Source organism: Malaclemys terrapin, chromosome 5, assembly GCF_027887155.1.
Source record: "Malaclemys terrapin pileata isolate rMalTer1 chromosome 5, rMalTer1.hap1, whole genome shotgun sequence".
Classification (NCBI taxonomy): Eukaryota; Metazoa; Chordata; order Testudines; family Emydidae; genus Malaclemys; species Malaclemys terrapin.
The window spans coordinates 85188130-85208701 of NC_071509.1; the positions used below are offsets into that span (position 1 = coordinate 85188130).

The following is a 20572-nucleotide window of genomic DNA, read 5'->3' on the forward strand; positions in this document are numbered from 1 at the left end:
AATTGCTTTCTCTGTCCTGGGTTTTCAAAATTAACTTGATAACTGATGCCTTAGGGAACATATGGTTCTAGAGTAGTATGTTACATATTAACTGGGTTATATGGAAGAATATTTTGTTATTAATTTGTTTATTATTTGTCTTACTGTAGCTCCGGGAGGCCCCAGTCAAAATTGGGTACCTGTTGTGCCTGGTACCATACATACACATACACATAGTAAAAGACAGTTCCTGGTTCAATAAGGGTATTTCTACACTGCAGTTAAACACCTGTGGCTGGCTTGTGTCAGCTGACTTGAGCTCACGGAGCTCTGGCTTCGGGGCTGTAAAACTGTGCTGTAGACATTTGGGCTTGGGCTGAAGCTCCAGGCTCTGCAACCCTGCAAAGTGTGATGGTCCCAGAGCTTAGGCTCCAACCCAAGCCCAAATGTCTATAGTGCAATTTTATACCCTGCAGCCTGAACCAGCTGACACAAGCCAACCACGGGTTTAATTGCAGCATAAATATACCCTAAAATTACAATCTTGGACAAGCATAAATATACAGACAAAAGTAATAGCAAACTAACATATATGAAAACATGTGTGGTATACAGAACTACTTAGTTGCATTTCACCTGATCACCCCTGGTTACTTTAATATCCCCAAATCTCTCAGCCCTCTGTCCACATGTCACAACTGGTCTAAGATACCATACATTCACCCTCCCCATCCCACAGAAAGCGGGGCAGGCTCATTTTGGTTGTTTGTCTTATCCCTGCCCTCTTCATTGATAGGATGAGGAGCAATTCTCCCATCTGGACTTTGAGGGTGGGGCAGGTGGTCCACATGGCTGGTTCTTTCCACCCTAGTATGCTTTTGTACATGTTAGAAATTTTTGTACACTTTCTAAAATATTAGTAGCATTGATGCAGGGGAACTACTAAAGATGATTTCATGTCCTATTTATGAATATTCAAGTTTCTTAAGGAAGAATAATAGCAGAAGTCAGGATAACATATTTTACATTTTGTTGCAGGCCTTGGAGAGTGAGTTTGTTTCGTGCCAGCTTCACCAATGGATTGATCTAATTTTTGGCTACAAACAGCAAGGGCCAGAGGCTGTCCGATCCCTGAATGTATTCTACTATTTAACCTATGAAGGAGCAGTCAATCTGAGTTCAATAACTGATCCTGTATTGAGAGAGGTAAGCTTGCTTTCAAATATGGAAAGAGAAAACATTTGTTAAACACTGTCATACTCAAAATGTAATGGATTCTGTTCTGCCTAAGTGCAGCAATAAATCTTCATCGCTCTTGCTTTGTGAGTTTGGTTGGCACAGGCCAGTTGGGAACACAGGGAGACTCAAGTCTGATGACTCTGTCACTGAGGCATACAAAATTAGTGGACATTTCTGCAAATGTTGGCCTTAATCTCTCTGTGTCTAAGTTTCACACACATTGAGCGATGAGGTAAAAGTAAATGTTGAACAACTGTTTAATTTGCTGAGTACTGTCCATCCCATTGTCCATTCATTCACTGGGTACTGAGTGAGGCAAGAGTCTTGTGAAAAAAGTAATATGAATAATCTTAATTCTGTCTGTTCCTAACTTTTTAGTGTTCAACTTTGCAACTTTAAAAACTTTCTTTTAGCATATTTGAATGTACTATTGCATATATACAGAATACTGTACAGTTATAGTCACCATTATTTTTATTTGGCCTTGCCAGGATGTCAAATTAAAATGTAGTGCATTTGTTGATAGAAAAAGGCGAAATACTAAATCCTTAAAATCATTGGTAATACTACCATATATCAGTGTAGTAGAAGTCTTGTATCCAGGTACAACAGCTCCATTAGGAAAAAACTATTTTCTAAAATATTCCTTAGAACTCCTGCCAAATATTACTTTGTGGGCTCTCAGGAAACAAAGAGTATGGCTTTTGTTAAAAAGTATAAAGTGGATCATGATAGGTTTTGCTTCCTCTATTCAGAGCTGTAAACTAGAACCAAATTTAGTTATAATTATTTTAATTATAGAATAAATGTGACAGTTCATCATGTTTTAAAATAAAATATTTATCACTGAGAACAGATTATTATCAATATACAGTTAAAATAGTTTTATTTGAAATCGTGGCTTGATATATGCCACAAAGAAGCAAATGAAGAAACATTTAAACAATGGAATTTTCACTTCACAAATGTGAGGTTTGATGTTCACTGTATAATTGTAGACTTACATAGGCTTCCAATTTTTGTCACTTTCTATTTGTTGAAAAAGATACTAGGGTGAAGGCTGGTAGACATTTCAATCAGTAAATATTCTTCCACATAGCCCTGTTGCCCCCTCAAGCTGCACATACAGACAGTCTGAGCTCCAGCATGAATTTGTCTAAGAGGATCATGAAGCTGACTTATATGGGTGTGAAAGCTGATGCAAACATAAAAAGATTTTTCTGTGCTGTGTCTTTGAGCTAAAATCCAGACATCTTAGGGAAAGACATAATATAAAATTAGGGTCTAGTAAAGTAGGGACTGGAGCGTTTGGCCTGTAGGAAAAATTTATTAACACCTGCATTTGAAACAGTTATTCTTCAAGTAGATGCAGCAATTTATTTCATGTAGATGTGTGTGCATCCAGTGTACCAGAGCCAGGGAACTTTGTCTAGTATCTATAGAAGTGGCACTCATGCCCTGTGGCCCCAGTCCCCATCCCTGAGCCAGATAAGGGCATTGTCTCCCTGACCCCCTCAGTTCATTGTCATTGCCAGTGGCTAGAGTCGGAGCTTTTTGTGGTGCCTTCACCTCACACTTTCAGTCTCAGTTTTCTGAGAACTTATCCTGTATATGGTGGTAGTAGTAGTGCCTTAGGTTTAGTTTAGTGTTAGAGTAGCTGGCTGCCCTGTGTGGTGCCTTCACCTGGGTTCAAGTATCAGGGGGTAGCCATGTTAGTCTGTATCTACAAAAACAACAAGGGGTCTGGTGGCACCTTAAAGACTAACAGATTTATTTGGGCATAAGCTTTCGTGGGTAAAAACCTCACTTCTTCAGATGCATAGAGTGAAAGTTACAGATGCAGGCATTATATACTGACACATGGAGAGCAGAGAGTTACTTTGCAAGTGGAGAACCAGTGTTGACAGGGCCAATTCAATCAGGGTGGATGTAGTCCACTCCCAATAATAGATGAGGACGTGTCAATTCCAGGAGAGGAAAAGCTGCTTCTGTAATGAGCCAGCCACTCCCAGTCCCTATTCAAGCCCAGATTAATGGTGTTAAATTTGCAAATGAATTTTAGTTCTGCTGTTTCTCTTTGAAATCTTTTTGAAACTTCTCTTTGAAGTTTTTTGTTCAATGATAGAGAGTTTTAAATTTGTAATAGAATGACCAGGGAGATTGAAGTGTTCACTTACTGGCTTAAGTATGTTACCATTCCTGATGTCAGATTTGTGTCCATTTATTCTTTTGTGGAGGGACTGTCCGGTTTGGCCAATGTACATGGCAGAGGGGCATTCCTGACACATGATGGCATATATAACATTAGTGGATGTGCAGGTGAATGGGTTCAAGCACTGTATGTTGAGGAGGGGCAAAGGTTCTTGTTGTGCCTCAGCAAGTGACACTTCAGCAAGCGACACCTGAGGCATATCAGGACCTTCTGAGGCATATGACTGCTTTTGTAGGTATGCAGGCATAACTCCTACAGGAAAATACACATAGCTGCTAGATATTCTCCAATCGTCAACTCTAGGAAGAGTAGCCCTGCCGATAAATGAGGCTCCGTTGGAGCCTGCAAAGGCCGTCTGGAACACCTTAGCTTCATTGTACCCTATGGCGAAATGTTCAGAGAAATGGTACTTCATTCCCATGCAAGGGTATGAGGGTTTCAACTCCTACCTGGCTCCTAACTTGCTGGTGGTAACTGCAGCAAATGACAGGGCTGGGCAGGGCAGGTGTAAATTCACATCCCAGAACAGAGTCCAAGAGGATGGACTTGGTAGGGAAGAAGATTTATACCTCCTCTTCCCTGCAAATTTACATCAGGAACCAACAGGTGTTGCTCTGTAAATATGACTTTGTCAATTGGACAGTCTTGTCTAAGTTCACAGAGAAGTTGCCAAAACCCTTGAGTTAAGAGTTTACGGCATTCATTGCAGAAGTCTGTGTGATGGCCAAGACTTCCTTGCAGGCAGCTCTGGATGAGGTGGATGCCTCAGGCAGATTTATGGCATAGGCTGTGACCATGAGAAAGGCCTCGTGGCTGCAGGACTCGGGCATGGTGTCCAATGTGCAGCAGATCACTGAGGACTTACTGTTTGATGGTCAGGTTTTGCCATACAGTTCCTCTCTTGTTTCTCACCCCCAGCCCTACCATGTTCCTTTCCAGGGACCTCTCTCACAAGATACTGCTCCTAGAGCAGTTTCAGTCTCTACTGGCGTGGGGGCCATAGAGGAGGTTCCCCTGCAGCATCAGTATTTTCTGGTCCCCAAGCCCAAGGGAGTTATATGACCTGTCCTCCACTTCTGCAGTTTCAAAAAATACATCAGATATGTGAAATTCCATAAGGTTACCCTACCAACTCCCTGCCTTGAATCACAATGAATGGTTTGCTGTCCTGGACCTTCAGGATGCTTATTTCCATGTAGCAATCCTCCTGAGCCACAGGAGGTTCCTCACATTTGTCATAGCTGGCCAGCACTACCAGTATATTGTACTGCCTTTCAGCCTGTCTTCTCCTTCTCGGCTTCTGCTCTGCAGTAACAGTGCACCTCAGAAAGAAGGGAATTTATCTCTTTCCATATCTGGGCTTTGAGTTACTGAGGGTCAAGTCCAGAGACAAAGTCCTACCTCATGTTCACTTCACACTATGCCTACTTAATCATCTAGGTCTCATCATAAATAGCACAAAATCAACATTGATTCCAACTCAAAGAAGCAGTTAATTGGGGCCCAGATAGATTCTGTGAGTTTGAGTGTGTTTCTGTTGACCAAGCGATTCCAGGTGATTCATCACTTATGTCTGGAGCAACAGTCTGAATCCTCAGCCACAGTCCAAGTATGGTTGAGGTTGCTAGGCCAGACGGTTGCATGGACACAGGTATTCCAAAATGCCAGGTTGTGCCTTTGAGTCTGGACTGAGACCCCACTGGGAGCAAAACAACCACCATTTCTTGTTGCCGCTCATGGAGAACAGGTTGATTGTTGGAATGGCCCAAACTCCAAAAATGGACCATAAGACTCTGCACTTCAGAGACTACTTGTGATTCACAGAGAAATTTCTGCTGAGGTGATCTGCCAGGTGATTCTGTATCCCAAGTAAGGGATCTGCCACAGGGGTAACGTTTTCCCTGATGCGAAACTGCCAGAGCCTGATCACATCTTGACTTTGGAGTGTACACACTCCTTGACTGATACTTTTCACCTGAGGTGGGAGTCTGCATTCCTGTATGCTTTTTTTCCAATTCCAATCATCCTGCAGATCATTCTCAAACTGAAATTGGACTATGCCAGCCTCATTCTCATTGCTCCAGCGTGGTCAAGACAGTGTTGGTTTTCCAACCTTCTTGTGTTATCAGTTCAGTCTCTCTTATCCCTTCCTTCATCCCAAACTCCTGACTCAGCATCACAATCTGGTTTTTGCACTCAGCTACCTGCATCTCACAGCGTGAATGCTGCATGGATAGATGAGGAGGAGGAGGAATAATGTTTGGTGGAGGTCCAGCAGGTCTTGCTTAATAGTAGGGACCCCTCCTTACCATACCAAGAACCACCCAAATGAAAGTGGTTCTTGGTATGGTAATTAGCATGAGGAGTTCAACCAACTCTGGCTTGTATCCAGAACATCTTGGAGTACCTGTTACATCTTCAGTCTTCTGATCTTGTACTTAGTTCATTGAGCGTCCACCTGCTGATGATTTCAGCATTTCATCAACCCATGTAAAGGAAATCAGTGTTTTCAAACTCCATGACAGTGAGCTTCTTGAAAGGAGTCACTCATCTGCACCCACTGGTAAAAGAGCCACTTCCTTTAAGGGGTTTTAATAGTGTATTAGCCACTATTATGGGACTTCCATTCGAGCCTCTGGCAACTTCTTCTTTCTCCCTTCTGTGTTAGAAAACTGTCTTTGTTTTGGCGATCATGTCTGCATGGAGAATGTGCAAGTCACAGGCTTGGATGGTGGAGCCTCTTTATGCAATTTTCCAAAGACAAAGTAACTCTGCAGCTGTACCCTAACTGCTTGTTTGAAGTGATTTCACAGTTATATGTCTACCAGTGTCCTTCCCTAAACTGCATTCAATCCCAGAGAAGCAGCATCTTCACACATTTGATGTTAGGCAATGATTAGCTTTTTGTCTGGATAGAAGTAAACTTTTCCATTCTTCACCTCATCTGTTTGTTTCATATGCGAACCAAATGAAGGGTCAAGCAGTCTCTTCACAGACAGTCTCCAAGTGAGCAACTTCCTGACAGCATATAAAGTGGTCTGGGCTATGCCTCCACAATGGGTACGAGCTCATTCCACGACATCAACGGCATTTCTAAGTGACATGCCTATATTGGACATTTGCAAGGATGCCACTTGTTCTTCTCTGCATACTTTTGCAAACCACTATGCCATTACGGCTGTGTCCAGTTCAGATGCAAACTCTGGTAAGGCATTTGTTCTTCCAGATGGCATGCAGACGTGTATTCCATGACCCTTCCTTCATATCATCTGCATTGGAGTCTGTACTTGTGATGTTCTGCTTGAAAGAACTGAGGAGGTCAGGGCACTGCTGAATTTATATGGCTAGGGGAGGACCTGTGGCTCCAGGGCATGAGCGCCACCTCATGGGTATTACTAAGGAAAGTTCTCTGTGTCCAGTGAGCTGAGCGTGCACGCACCTGTATGGAATATATGTCTGCATCACATCTCAAAGAACAACAGTTTCAGGTAAGTAACCATTTTTTTACGTGAGGTAATGGACAGTATTATCTTCTCTCTACATTGTCTAGGAAACACCCCGTGGGAAGACTGTTTATCATACTTGAAGTACTAAAAAGATTTAAATGTGAGGTGGAAAACAACCACAAATGCTTGGAATTATTTGTATTGAATTTTTACTGAGTGTTTATTGTGGCTAGTTTTGTGTTATACTGAATCTGTGCAATATAGCTTCCAGTATAAATGGGTCTTTGGATTTTTTTTATTAAAAGAAGAAAATACCGGTTGTGCTAAGATTTTTGTTTTGGCAGAGAAAGCATAAAAAAATCTCTCTGTAAAAGGACATTAAACGATGGAAATAATAACTGAAGTAGGAGTAATCAGTATAACAGCCTACAACATATTAAACTTTTATGTAGTTTTTAATTTTTCAAGAACAGCTGCATTATCAATATAACCGTGATCTATGTTCGCTTACATTGTGGCCTGGAAAAATCATTTAGGAGTAAAGAAGTGAAAAATGTGGCGTTATCTCAGTTTAAACAGCGACAGCCACTTTACTTAATACATTTCTAAAGATTTTGCTCTTTGATTAACTCTGTTGAATTTGTACTATTCTTATCTGTTCTCATTCTCCTGAGCCTACTCCTCTTGTTTTTGAGTTACTCCATACTGTCTGCAAGATAGAACTGAGCGGTAAAAAAACAAAAGGAAGGAAAAGAAGAATTTGATCAGAACTAGATTGATGAAGAGACTTCTGAGACTTTTTAGCTAGGGGACAGTGCAACGTGAGTATTATCTAGCAGTATCTGTTCCAAGCTTCATTGGTATTTGAGGTTTCCTCCAATGCAGCATTTTCCTTTAATATTTTTCAGCTGAGGACAAGATATCCCTTCTGATATATATTTATTTAGTGTAATATATAATCTCTGTATTATACTATATTATATATAGGTGTGTATTTTATAATAAAAAATAGGTCAAGGTTGATCATTTTTGGTATGTGTTATGAATAGACGTGCAAAGTGAAGTCTAGTGTCATTGCCGATGGTAAGTTATTCTGTCTACTCATGGATGAATATTAAAGTAATGAGAAATCAGATAGTGTATCTATGTGCATAATCATTCTATATCATGTGTTAAATGAATTTATCATGTAACTTTGACAACCACACCTTCTGCCTGTCCAGTAATATATCTCCCCGAGGACTTACACTAACATGCCCAACCTCTGAGCTTCTTCAGTCAGCTGTTTTTTTTTTTTTTCCTTTAATCATCCTGCCTGAGAAACTTTTTTTTCTTTTTTCTCCAAAGTTGCCACAGCCAGATGACTAAGACGGGCAGATATCCAATCTGGACCATTAGTGGAGTTTGTAAATATAAAAAATGCCATAAACGTAATCCAGTTTTTCATTACCCTGCAGATCTAGAATCAAAAGTTTTGTACCATTATAGCAGGGAAATTCCCAGCTTCCTGATGGGCATAGTGCTCCCTTGTAGTTTTGAAAGGGTTCAAGATATTGAACTTTAAATCATGACAAATGTAGGTAGGAAAGGTATTTTAGGTCACAGACTTAAAAGAACTAGAAGCTTATGCATACTCAAAAACGTACAACTTACTAAGAGTTAATGATCTCATGGAAATAGTAGATGGTGTATTTAAACCATGGAAATATCTCTAGATATATTGTGTGTCAGAATATACATACCAACATCTATGCCTCATCAGTTACTAAAATGTAAGCCTTATGGTGTATCCTCACTTGTATGCAGTCTGTGTATTGGTGACCTGGCTCATCATGAGGCGCCACACACAATAATAGTGGGAGGAGAGGAGTTTAGGTTAATACAAAATTGCCTTAAAACTCCTAAGCTGCTCCAACTGACCGTTATTTTACAGCCAGTCAGGTTACATATATTACGAGAAGGAAGCATTGGTCTAGGAGGAAAACCTACCTGATTAAAACCATATTTTAACATTCTTGTTTATAATTAAAAATGTAGTACTTTTACATCTCTTCATACTGCTGTGAACAATTTTTCCTGCCATTCTTTCTGCCTATGGGAATAAGGGAAGTGAAGTATTTTGAAAGGCTCTGACTGCTGTAATAGAAATTCTTAAAATAAAATGCAAACCATGGGCCACATGTTACCTTCTGGCAGATAGACCCAAGGGAATGAAAAACATGCATAATTTCAAGGCAAATCTCTGGTTCGGGTTGGACAAGAGGGAAAATTTGAGCCAGTGCAGGGAGGAAAGGGGCCACAGCCAGGAAAACCAAATGAATCTGTTGGCATATCATTGCACACCCTAACCTGCCCTTCTAGGGGACCATGTTCCACTCACCTAACTCTTTGTACCAACATTGCCATTGACTAATCCCTGTGCTTGCACATCTCTCTTAGAGAGGATACAGGTGCACAGGGAAATTACTGCTCAGTCAACCAGCAGCAACCACCAGATAGATCTTCACTGGGAAATCTATAATCTGCTAGTGGGGGTATGTTGCATTTAGTGCCTGCTGTTGGCCCTGTCTTGAGAACCCTGTGTAGATCTGTGGAGCCCCAGATCCATATATTTGTTGAGAAAGGGCTTGCCTGGATGCAAGAAGCAGTTTGCCGCAGTGGTGCAGTTAGCCTCCTTCCACCGATTTGGTGAGTTTTCTGCACTGTTTCCTTGCTTCCTATCACAAGTGCTATTCTGTGCCCATAATGTTTGTACAAGAATGAAAAATTATAAGTGATTGAGTCCTTGCAATCAGGCAACTGATCAGCGGAGTTTCGATATTTGCTGATTTGTACCAAGAAGTATGAGATGATCATGAAATATTATCTTAGAGGGTATGTTTACACAGCAATTAAAAACCTGTGGTTGGCCCATGCCAGCTGACTCAGGCTCATGGGCTCAGGCTAAGAATCTGTTTAATTGCAGTGCAGGCATTCAGACTTGGGCTCTAGGACCCTGCAAGATGGGAGGGTTCCAGAGCTGAGGCTGTGGCCTGAGTCCAAATGTCTACATCACAATTAAACAGTCCTTTATCCCAATGCCAGGATAGATGGCATGGGCTAGTTACAGGTATCTAATTGCAATGTAGATATACCCTAAGTCACCTTTAAGAGTGTGGCTGAAATAGTGTTACTACATCTGATATTTCTTGGGGGAAATCAGCTAAAAACACCCCAAAAGTTGTGGAGTTGGACTATTAACATCCAAACAAACACCGTCTGTCCAACATAGGTAATATGTTATTTGAGACTGATGCAAGATCAAAGGGGCTTTTATTAAATATGATACAGCAGTTATTAGAAAGGGGAAATAACAAAGATTGCTTCCTTTCCCTTCCGAAGTTAGAGCACTAAAACAAACATTAATGATAACTATACAAATACAATGTAGGACTCTATGACTAATATGATAATGCTAGGTCACACTTTTACTTCAAAACCCCCAATGGCTTAACAAGAAGGGATAATGGTGTGATAGTGTATTATGGAGAGAGGGATGAGAGAGCTAACAGCTTGCAGACACTGAACTAGAGAAATGTGGGCATCATTGTTTTTGATGCCTCTTCTGAAGCGTCAACGGTTTGAGCCCATTTGGACAAGACTAGGCAGTGGCACTGGAACATTTTAAATAGTGGGGGTGCTGAAAGCCAGCCCCCTTTCCCCTGTCCACTCCCCCCCCTCCTGAGCTGAGCTCGGGAGCAAAGTCTCAGGCGCAGGGCCGGCAGCCAGGAACCTGGTGATGCTGCAACACCCTCGCACCCCTAGGTCCTACGCCTATGGGCTAGGGAACTATAGTCCTAGTGTATTGGTACTGTTTCTTTTTGAGTTAATTCCATCTCCTCTTGGTTTTTGAACACACATTGTTTTATTTAAGCTATTTTGGATCTTAGACTGTTTCAGGGATATTCCACTACAATTCATCCCAGGGAGAGAGGTAAAATTATCCTTCTTCTCTGAGGAGATCTAACAGTGTGTGAATCTACCTGTAAGCCACACTCAGGGTTTTTGGTTAAAAGTGCTATTCTATACATAACTAAGACAATATAAATCTTTATCATTATCAAAATGTCACATGTAAATCATAGTAAATACAAGCAAAGTGGACTGAAAAACTGAATCAAAATGATTAAAAACATAAAATCAATAACTCAGATTCTTTTCAGTAAAAAAAAGTTTTCCTCTTTAGACTAAGGTGGCTCTATTGATTGCATTTCCTCCCTTGATTGAGACAACAACACTTTATACATGAAAGGTAATCTGGATAATAATAAGAGGTCCAGCTTTCTCCATTCCATTGAATATTGGTATTGATTTCCTTGCAGACTCAGAAGTTTCAAAAATCATGAATTATAATCATCAGAGGGAATCAATGTGGACAGAGTATTTGACATGTTTTTTGAATGTGCCTATTGTAATTGTACATATAGAGAAAATAATTCTGGTTTTTTTCCATCTTAAAAAGAAAGAAACTTGTGCCACATCCATAATGAGCGGTGGCACTGAAATTTAGTCCTAGATTAGGGTTCAGTATTATCTGTGGGTAGGTTTTATGCATCTTGGATCTTCCCCTCATAAGTGAAATTTTTATTTTTAAATATTTACAGTTTGAGAGCCTTCTGTGCTTTCCAAAAGGAGCAGCAGCAGTGTTTAGTTTACATGACCCCAGTTTCATGACAGCAGTAGCAGATCTTGATATCTTATCCCAGGGAAAGCATTTCTGGCCTCCCTTTTGGTTACATTCATGGTGGGAGTTAATAGCATATTTCAGCTCTAACTCAGCTGGAGAACACAGACAGCAGTGAATCTTTCACAAAGTATAAACACAATTTATATTTATAGCATAGTTAATGTTTGCTAAATAGTTGGGAAAATTATCTGCATGTCTGTTTTCAGCAGGTGGGGCACAATCTTTGTTGTGGCTGCAGTGGGTTTTAAAAAATGGAATAAAGTGATTACACAACATTGTAATGGAATAGTAAATTTAAAAGTGGTGAATACAATAAGTGAAGAATTCATGCAGACACAGTTCAAAGTATTGTAGAAACAATCTTTGAAGCATCACTGGCCAGAAGTGTGCTGCACAGATGGTATATTTGACATAGTGCAGCACAGGAACTGTGTGTGAAAAGCCAAATAAATGTTAAGGATTAGTCTAGTTTTAATTGAAAACCAATATTAAAAAATACCATAAAATGGTGCCAGATTTAAAAAGAATATAATCAAAACCAAACACATTGTTTTCATGACCAGCCAGAGACTGACTTGTCAACAGTGCTGTGTGTTGGACTCTGATCTCTTTCTCTGAAGCCTTGTGGAGAGCAGTCCTGTTGCACAGGTAATGATTTCATGGGGAGGAGGGAGATGAATGATTTGCTGTACAAGTCCCTCCTGCTGGCCAGGCCACAAAGGAAAAGATTATTCGTCATGCTTCGTGGGTAAATGCTATTGTGATATCAAGTCAGGACTGGGAAGTACTAGGGGTGGGGAATCTTCCAGGTCAACTTTCAGTTGTGGCAATTGAAAAACATTTTCTTTGGAGCTTGGGGAAATTTAGTTTTAAATGTAAAACTCGTATATTTAATTGAACTATAAACATTTTTACTCTGGTAAAGGGAGCATTACTAATGTAAGAACATAAGACATGCCCCATGATTTGGACATTTTTCAATGAACTCAAGTATACTGGCTCAGTCCGTGGCCAATATGTGGTGCTTCTGAGTAAGCAGACCTAATGAACTTAGGCGAGAGTGTACACCTGTGTCTGGGAGTTGTGATTCATAGACATAAGGCCAGAAGGGACCATCATGATCATCGAGTGACCTCCTGCACGTCACAGGCCACAGAACCTCACCCACCCAGGTCAGCAGTAGGCCCATAACCACTGGCTGAGGTACTGAAGTCCACAAATGTTGATTTAAAAACTTCAATTTACAGAGAATTCACCATTTACTGTAATTCAAACTAGCAAGTAGCCCATACCCCATGCTGCAGAGGAAGGCGAAAAACCTCCAGGGTTTCTGCCATTTGACCTGGGGAAAATTTCTTCCTGGCCCTGAACATGTCAGCCAGACACCTGGGAAAGAATTCACTGTAGTAACTCAGAGCCCTCCCCATCTAGTGTCTCATCTCTGGCCATTGGAGATGTTTGCTAACAGTAGTTGCAGATGGGCCTGGAAGCAACATCATCATACCACCCCATCCATAAACTTATCAAGCTCAGTCTTGAAACAAGTTAGTTTTTTTGCCCCCACTGCTCCCCTTGAAACCCTGTTCCAGAACTTTATTCCTCTGATGGTTAGAAACCTCCATCTAATTTCAAGCCTAAGCTTGTTGATGGGCAATTTATATCCATTTTTTTTTCTTGTGCCAACATTGGTCCTTAATATTGACTTGCTGTCTGCAGGCAACATTATTATGTCATAAAGAATGAGTTGTAGTTGCCTTTGACTTAACTTTAATAATAAAAACAACCCTTTGGTCTCTGAATATTTGCTTTATTCTTCATTCTGTAGTGCATTTATCTTGGTTTTATTCTTTTATTATTGTCACCATCCAGCAAAAAAGAAGGGTGTCCTTTTAGAGCCAGCCTAAGAGGTCTGGTGTACAAGGAGTTAAAATAATATCCCAACACTACTGCTCTACACTTGGGAGTAGCAAAGCTTTTGGAAAGTATGGAGCTCATGTAAATTAGCTCTTCAACTCTGAGTGCTTGTTTTCTCAGCCCTGTGTAAAATTCAACAGGGGTAGAAATCTTCAGCCCAACCAATTCTCTCACCTCTTTCTGCTTGATCTGTCTTGTGGAGCTATCAGTACAGGAGAGGGCTTCAGACCCCATAGGCTCTTCATTCCTGCCTGGCTGGTGAGTTTTAGATATTCACAATATATTTTTTGCCAGTTTTAAATAAGGCAATAACCCAGAATGTTGCCTGCCTGTCCAAAAATGATGAATATGTTCTAATTTCCCCCACTTTTTTCAACTGGCAGGAGTGATGAATATGGGAATATCATAGCCACATACTGCCTCTATCCCTAAGATCAAACACTCTGGGAGAGTTCTATGTAACATTAGACTGATTTCTTGTTATGTCAGCATTCTGGGGTTATTTTCATTCAGTTTAAAATGTGACCTAATCAAAATTGGTGTAAACTTCAAAAATAATAAATAATATAAACAATAAAATTATATTAAAATAATATAAATAATAAAACTTTAAGAAATAATCACGACATTACATTACCTTTGGTATATTTTCCTTTTAAATTGTTCATTATGAATGAAAAAAACTGACTTATGAAGACTCTGGTTGTATGTGCATACCCAGTATTCATTATTTTGTTTACAAAAGCAATAATATTTTAGTGCATCAGGGAAGAACCTGTTTCTTGAGTGAGGAAGTCACTCATACTGAAGATGTTCATCCCCATGCAGTTTCCATACTGGAAATCATACTGGGCGGAATCATAGTTAGATGTATTTTATCAGATGATAAAAACAGTTAATTCAGGGCAGCTGAAAACTCTGTCCAACATTATAAAATACAAAATTATAGCTATCCAAACGTTTGCAATCAAGATGTTAAACTATCAATGCAGATGCGAGATTAAATAATTGTATTACTCTATTTACCAAAGTGTTTGACTTTTCTTAGTTTGTTGTCTTTAGCTTTCACAGATTCTGAAAAGTCTGAAGCTGCATGTTAATGGCTAGTATTTGTACGTACAGCTGTGTAAGAACTGGAATTTCCAGTTTGTAGAAAATTCTGCTATTTCAAGGTTTGTTTTTGTCCAAATCAGAATAAAAAATGGAACAAGAAACCAAAAGAAGTTCAAATAAAGTAAAATAGTCCATCGATGGGGCAATGGTGACGAGATTTAGTGCACAGAAAATGTAAATATTTGTGGGAATGTTGCAAACTACATTGCGAGATTAATGATCACATTTTGACTTTTTATTTTATACCTTCTAAAATAAAATTTCAGAACAGTCATTTCAAAACACAAAATCAAAATGTTCCATTCTGATAAGGTCAAATGTTTTTGACCTTCTGTTTTTGACAGAATGTTTTGACCTTATTGAAATCCTTCATTTCAGTTTTTTCAAAAGAAAAACAATGTCTCAATTTTAACAAATCATCATCTTCTGATGAAAACATTTTCTCTCGGAAAAATTTCAACCAACTCTAGTTGTAACTAGACTTGGACAGTTCTTGGGATGCCCAGGACTGAGAGTCACCCCTCCCCCTTTCACCCTCAGCCATAGGGAGACTTGCTGGTGCCTAAGTGGGTGTCAGCTCCCTGATACCACCAGACTGATAGCCACAATCTTCTCTGGGCTATGCCAGCCCTTATATTGCCCTTGCAAGTTAACAGTAGGTGTATTGGAGTCCCCAAACCCCTTTGAAACATTCCCCTGTAGTATCCATGCCTTTATCCACTGAACACTCACAGTAATACTAGGTTTGCTGATCCCAAGGGAACAGTGCATTACACCAGTTTGAATGATTCAACTCAGGATCATCTCCTTGTACAGTACCACAGCACTGAGATATATTTACAGTGAAAACAACAATAAGTTTATTGTCAAAGGTTCAAGATTCAAGAAATAGTGATAAAGGATCAGCAGGGTTACCTATAAAACAAAATCATAATACAAAAACTAGAGACTAAACTAAGAGGCTAATCTGTCTGAAGAACTTTATCACAACCCAAATATCCTTTGCAGCATTTCAAACAAGCCTGGTTGAGATTCTGTTTTCATGAATGTAAATGCGCTGTTGGTTTACTACTTAAGTTCAGGATAAAAGTGTGTCGTCTTTGCCTTCACCTTATGTTCTCCAAAGTTCATTGTTCCTAAGAGTCAGTATGGCACTCTCCCAATGCCCCAGATTATTCTCTGGTGTGCTGCCTTCCTAGTGACTTCACAACCCTCCACTGATTTTGTATGTAAATGTTTCCCCATTGTGTTAACTTACAAAGCTTAATTTACATGTGGACCGATGGAGACAGATGATAAACATCTTTTGTATGGCAGAAACCTGTTTGTCAACGCTGCAATGATACAGGTTGTAGGAACATATTTTTGGTATACATACATAACTCCTTACATGCATTTCACGGCAATTTGTACATGCATTTCACGACAATATTTCATGACAACCAGTGAGATCCTGGCTTATATTTAAGACCTCACATAATAATCTTTAGTGAACCAGAATTTACACATCAGGATATTCTTGTGACCCCATTGCTAATTGGCATTGAGGGATTCTTAGGGTCACATAGATGTATTGTATTTAAGAAGCATTTTTTTTTTTTGTATTTTCTTGAACCATGTAAAAGAATGGTTTTCATTAAACTGAGTGATTAATACTAGAAATTAGTAAGGTCTTGGGGTTTCTTACCTGCACCAACTATGTTATGGATGATGATGTACATTTTTTAAGAAGAGCAAAAGGTGTGACTGTTAAATATAGATAGATATGGTGATCACTAATCTCCTGATGCAGTCTGCCTCACTCCCACAAATACTTATATTTTTGTGTGCAGTAAATCTAGTCACTCTTGCCCCATCTATTGTTGTTTTACTTAGTTTCTTTTGGTTTCTTGTGCCATTTTTGTCAGTCTCTTTGAAGTACTACCAGACTCATTTTTCTAGTTTTACTTTTTTATCTGCTTATTTCCAGTAGCCAGAGATTTAGGTGTTTTGAATGAGCACATCAGCGTTCCAGACAGAGATACTGTTTGAAATTATCCATGAACCCAGGGCCTCTGAACATTATTGAGTGACATTTGTTTCTCTTGGTTGTGTCTGCTCTGACTAACTGGTTTCTTTCAGATTGGCAGCTGGGATTACATTGTAGTAGATGGACAGCTGCATGAACTGGAGATTGCAGTGAGGCTGTTCTAGGCCTCAGTTTAATATGCCTGGAATGTATAAGCTCAGATTGGAGCAATTTATGTGACCCTGATGGGGAAATCTATTCATATTTTCACAAACTGTGATTATTTCCCATTTTACCTCAATGACTGCCATGCATTTAGATACAATAGTCTACTAATAATTTGTCTAGCTAAAAATATATAACTTTCTCATATATGGTTGCTTTTTCACAGCAGACTTTTTAATGTATTTTAAAGTATGCTTAGTGTTTTTTACAAACTGCTGAGTACATCATAGTACTTTTCTTTCCATTTCAGTTACAACATACATGCTTATGTACAGCTCTTTGATACTAACAATACCAGGTATAAGAAAAAGCACCCAACAATGCAAAACTTTTTGAAAAAATATTTAGGCCTTAATATTTAAGGGTTGAAAAATAATACACAACTAGTAAAGTTAGTAGTTTCCCAAGAGGCAAATATAGAAACTTTTCTGAGCTAAGAGAAATAATTGGAGTTTCTATAAAATCTTTATCTAAGGCAACACCAAGTATGTGGTGTGATTTGCTTGGGTTTTGATTTAGTTTTGTTTTTGTTTTTAGAATGTAAGGAATTTATGCTACAATCATTGTGGTCCATTTGACATTAGTTAGTTCTCATTTCTGCCTTTTGATAGTGCTTTCGTATGTAATGTGACTTGCTCAGTTGTTTTAAAGCATTTTATCCCCAATGCAGAATGTCAGCCATAGACTTTGGACATTTGTAATATTTTAAATAAGTGTATAGCTGTTTGATGAGAGTGTTGTTACTAATGAACTCTTAGAGGTTATCAGGAGGGTTTGAACATGGTTTCAACATCCAAGCACAGACCTCTATTATTTGAACTAAAATGGTTAACTCAATTACCTGGCATCAGTAGCAGGCTGTTATCCTCTATGTTGACTAGATACTGGAGGGAGGACATAACACATGCTTTATAAGAATGTCACAAAGCTATGGAGAATACAGTGTAGCTCTTGATCTGTCATCATTTCTTTCCCCCACCCCTTTCTTTTTTATGCTTGTTAGAGTTCTACTCAAAAATATGTAAATATGTAAATTCTACATTCTTTTTAAAACAGCAAAATTGGGTGAATAGTTAAGCTGTTCCAGGTAAAGGAATTGTGATTATTAAAATAAAAGGACTGAGTTACTAAAGACCAAGTGTAGTGTATCACCAGGGCCAGTACACAGCAAATATACTGCTTATTTCTGCCAATTATTGACAGTTGTGATCTGGTAGATTTAAGATTTAATAAGGGAGAGGACATTCTCCTCTTTAATCTTCAGCCTGTTTCCAGCACGTTTATCAAATTGTTGTGAACCATGCTTGTTCTCCATGGTTAATGTTATCTAGATTGTAGTACGTGAGGAATTTAACTAAGAACCTTAACTTAGAACCTTTAAGTAACTATCTGTTCAGAATGGTTTTTCAATCACTGTTATCAAAGTTTGATTTTAATCATGATCCCAGCGGGGAGCAAAGCTAGTCAGTCAGCCATTAGGCCACTCAGTTTCACTGTCTGAATGGAAACCTGTCCAATATTCAGTGTTCTCTAGTGCTGTTAAGCAACATTTGGGTGGAAAGAAAGGAAAAGCAAGCAATCATATTGCTCAAGTCAATAGAAATCACTGAGGAACATGTGCATAAACCTTTTTGAATATCCAGTGATGAGGTAAGGGAGGCAAAAAGCCAAAGTAATTACTTTTGCAAGCACTTTTGTATCCTGGGCATAAATGCTGGGTGGAAAGACGAAGGATGAACCCAAAGCCTTTCCTGGACTTAACACATGCTTGATGTTATTTCACCTACTCTTTCAAATGTTCGGCATAGTATCCTACTGGCATAGTAGTAACGGAAAATGCTTGCAGTTAGCTATATAAAAGCACACTTTCAGAAAGTGGTCTCCAATTCTGCCTGTCAGTGCATTATCATATAATAAGACTAATAGGAGTGTAACTATTGTAATTGTGCATGCAAAATGGGGTGCACATTTTCACATGGACATGCTGTGCTGTCGGACTCATAGACAATTTGTTGCTATGTTACTGAGTGTGCACTCTATAACTGATAAAACCCAACTCTTGTTTCCATTAGGGACTTTAAATCTGAAGATAATCTAACGTTATAACTTGCTTTTTCATTTGAAGGGCCTTCGTCATTTTCATGATTTGAGTTTAAAACTTTAGAGCTTCTTGCATTCTTCCTCTTTCTCTGTATTCCTCCATTTCCCCCTCCACCCTCCTCCTCTCATATTCAGTTTTATAGTTTTCAGACATAAACATGAAAAAAGCAATTTTGACTTAGATTCTGAGTGTTTCTGCAAAGAAAAGTAACAAACATCTGTTTTTACCTTAACTATATCCATGTGTTCAACCCCCACCCGCTTCCCAAAATAATTTACAGCCATACTTGGTGGGTACTGCATACTATTAAATTAACTTTTTTCACAGTTAGATTAGGGAATGTGTCCAGAGACTGGAAATATTGGTGTTAAACAGTAGCCAAAAACTACATTTTAACCAAGCTAAATCATCATTTGTTTTTCTCTTCTCTCTTCCTCTCTCTTAATTTTGCCAAAGAAAGAGGTGGGGGAGAAAAGAAAAGACTGGGAATATATAGCAAATGGTTACCATTATAAACAAATGGAATCCGCTGACTGGTGAAATTTTGCTCATAATACTTGTGTTTATAAATTAATTTATAGGTTTTCTAATTAATGTGAAAAATCCTTTGTGATATAAATAAGTGGTTTGAGAGACACATCATGTGGATTGTTGTAAAGGATTTGTATCACTTGTTTCACTTTATTACTACGTTACAGCATCTGGAACAATTATGACCATACCTAAGTTATTTGTTATAGAAGATTAACAGGAAGAAGGCTATTTTACTAAGATATTTGAGAAGCAGTGAAACAGAATGTTGGACAATGCTATCTTTTACTTTGTTGTATGCAACATGTCTTCAGAGATAAAAAATGTGTGGTACTAACAGATATTTTTCAAACAAAGGTTGTTTCTTTCCAGTTACATGACGCCTTGAAGAAAGTTTCACCATGTTAGATACACAAATTTCATCTTACTTAATGAATAAATTATGGGAGCTTGATAACTAATATCTCACAACGAAAGCTTTATCCTAAAATATTCTAAAACTATTACTGTGAAAATATTTTAAATTATCGGTCATCATTTCCTTAAATTCTATTTACAATAGTTAATATCCATAATTGTCCACATTACTGTATGCCATAGAGAGATTTAGCAAGAACACATATCATCCCACTGTCAATGGAGAAGAGGAAGTCATCCATCAGCATGACTAAAGCCATTATCAAAATTGCCCAGGAAAGTGAGGTTATATGCTGAGCTGTAATTTGCTAGATCCAGAAGATCAGGTGATGACTTCTTCATTACTGGCTAAGCAGTTGCATGCTCTAAGATGAGTAGTAAGTTTTCCATTTCAAAAGAGACATTAATTATCTGTCAGTAGAGGCTACATGTGATCCTGGCTGATCTTCCCTTACCATGGGGAGCAGAAGTCTGAGTTGCAACTCATGGCTAAAATGCCCTGTACTACTTCAAGTGTCTCTTTTGCTATGTGAATGGGAAAAGTAAAGACTAATTCCAGTCCTGACATCATACATTTCCTGTTGTTTGGGAAGGTCATCCTGGATTCAGTTGATCTATGCTATGCAATAGCTTACAGTTCTTCAGACCATGTGATGCTGGC

At 38.9% G+C, this 20572-nt stretch overlaps 1 protein-coding gene across 4 annotated transcripts in view; it reads left to right on the forward strand.

Moving 5' to 3' along the window:
- The window catches only part of LRBA (LPS responsive beige-like anchor protein), a 571438-nt gene that overhangs the window by 499187 nt on the left and 51679 nt on the right, over positions 1–20572 (forward strand). For all 4 annotated transcript variants that reach the window (XM_054029329.1, XM_054029332.1, XM_054029331.1 and 1 more), the window contains exon 48: positions 1018–1185. In XM_054029329.1, the coding sequence (XP_053885304.1) occupies positions 1018–1185 (168 nt within the window). The remainder of the gene's footprint in view (positions 1–1017; positions 1186–20572) is intronic.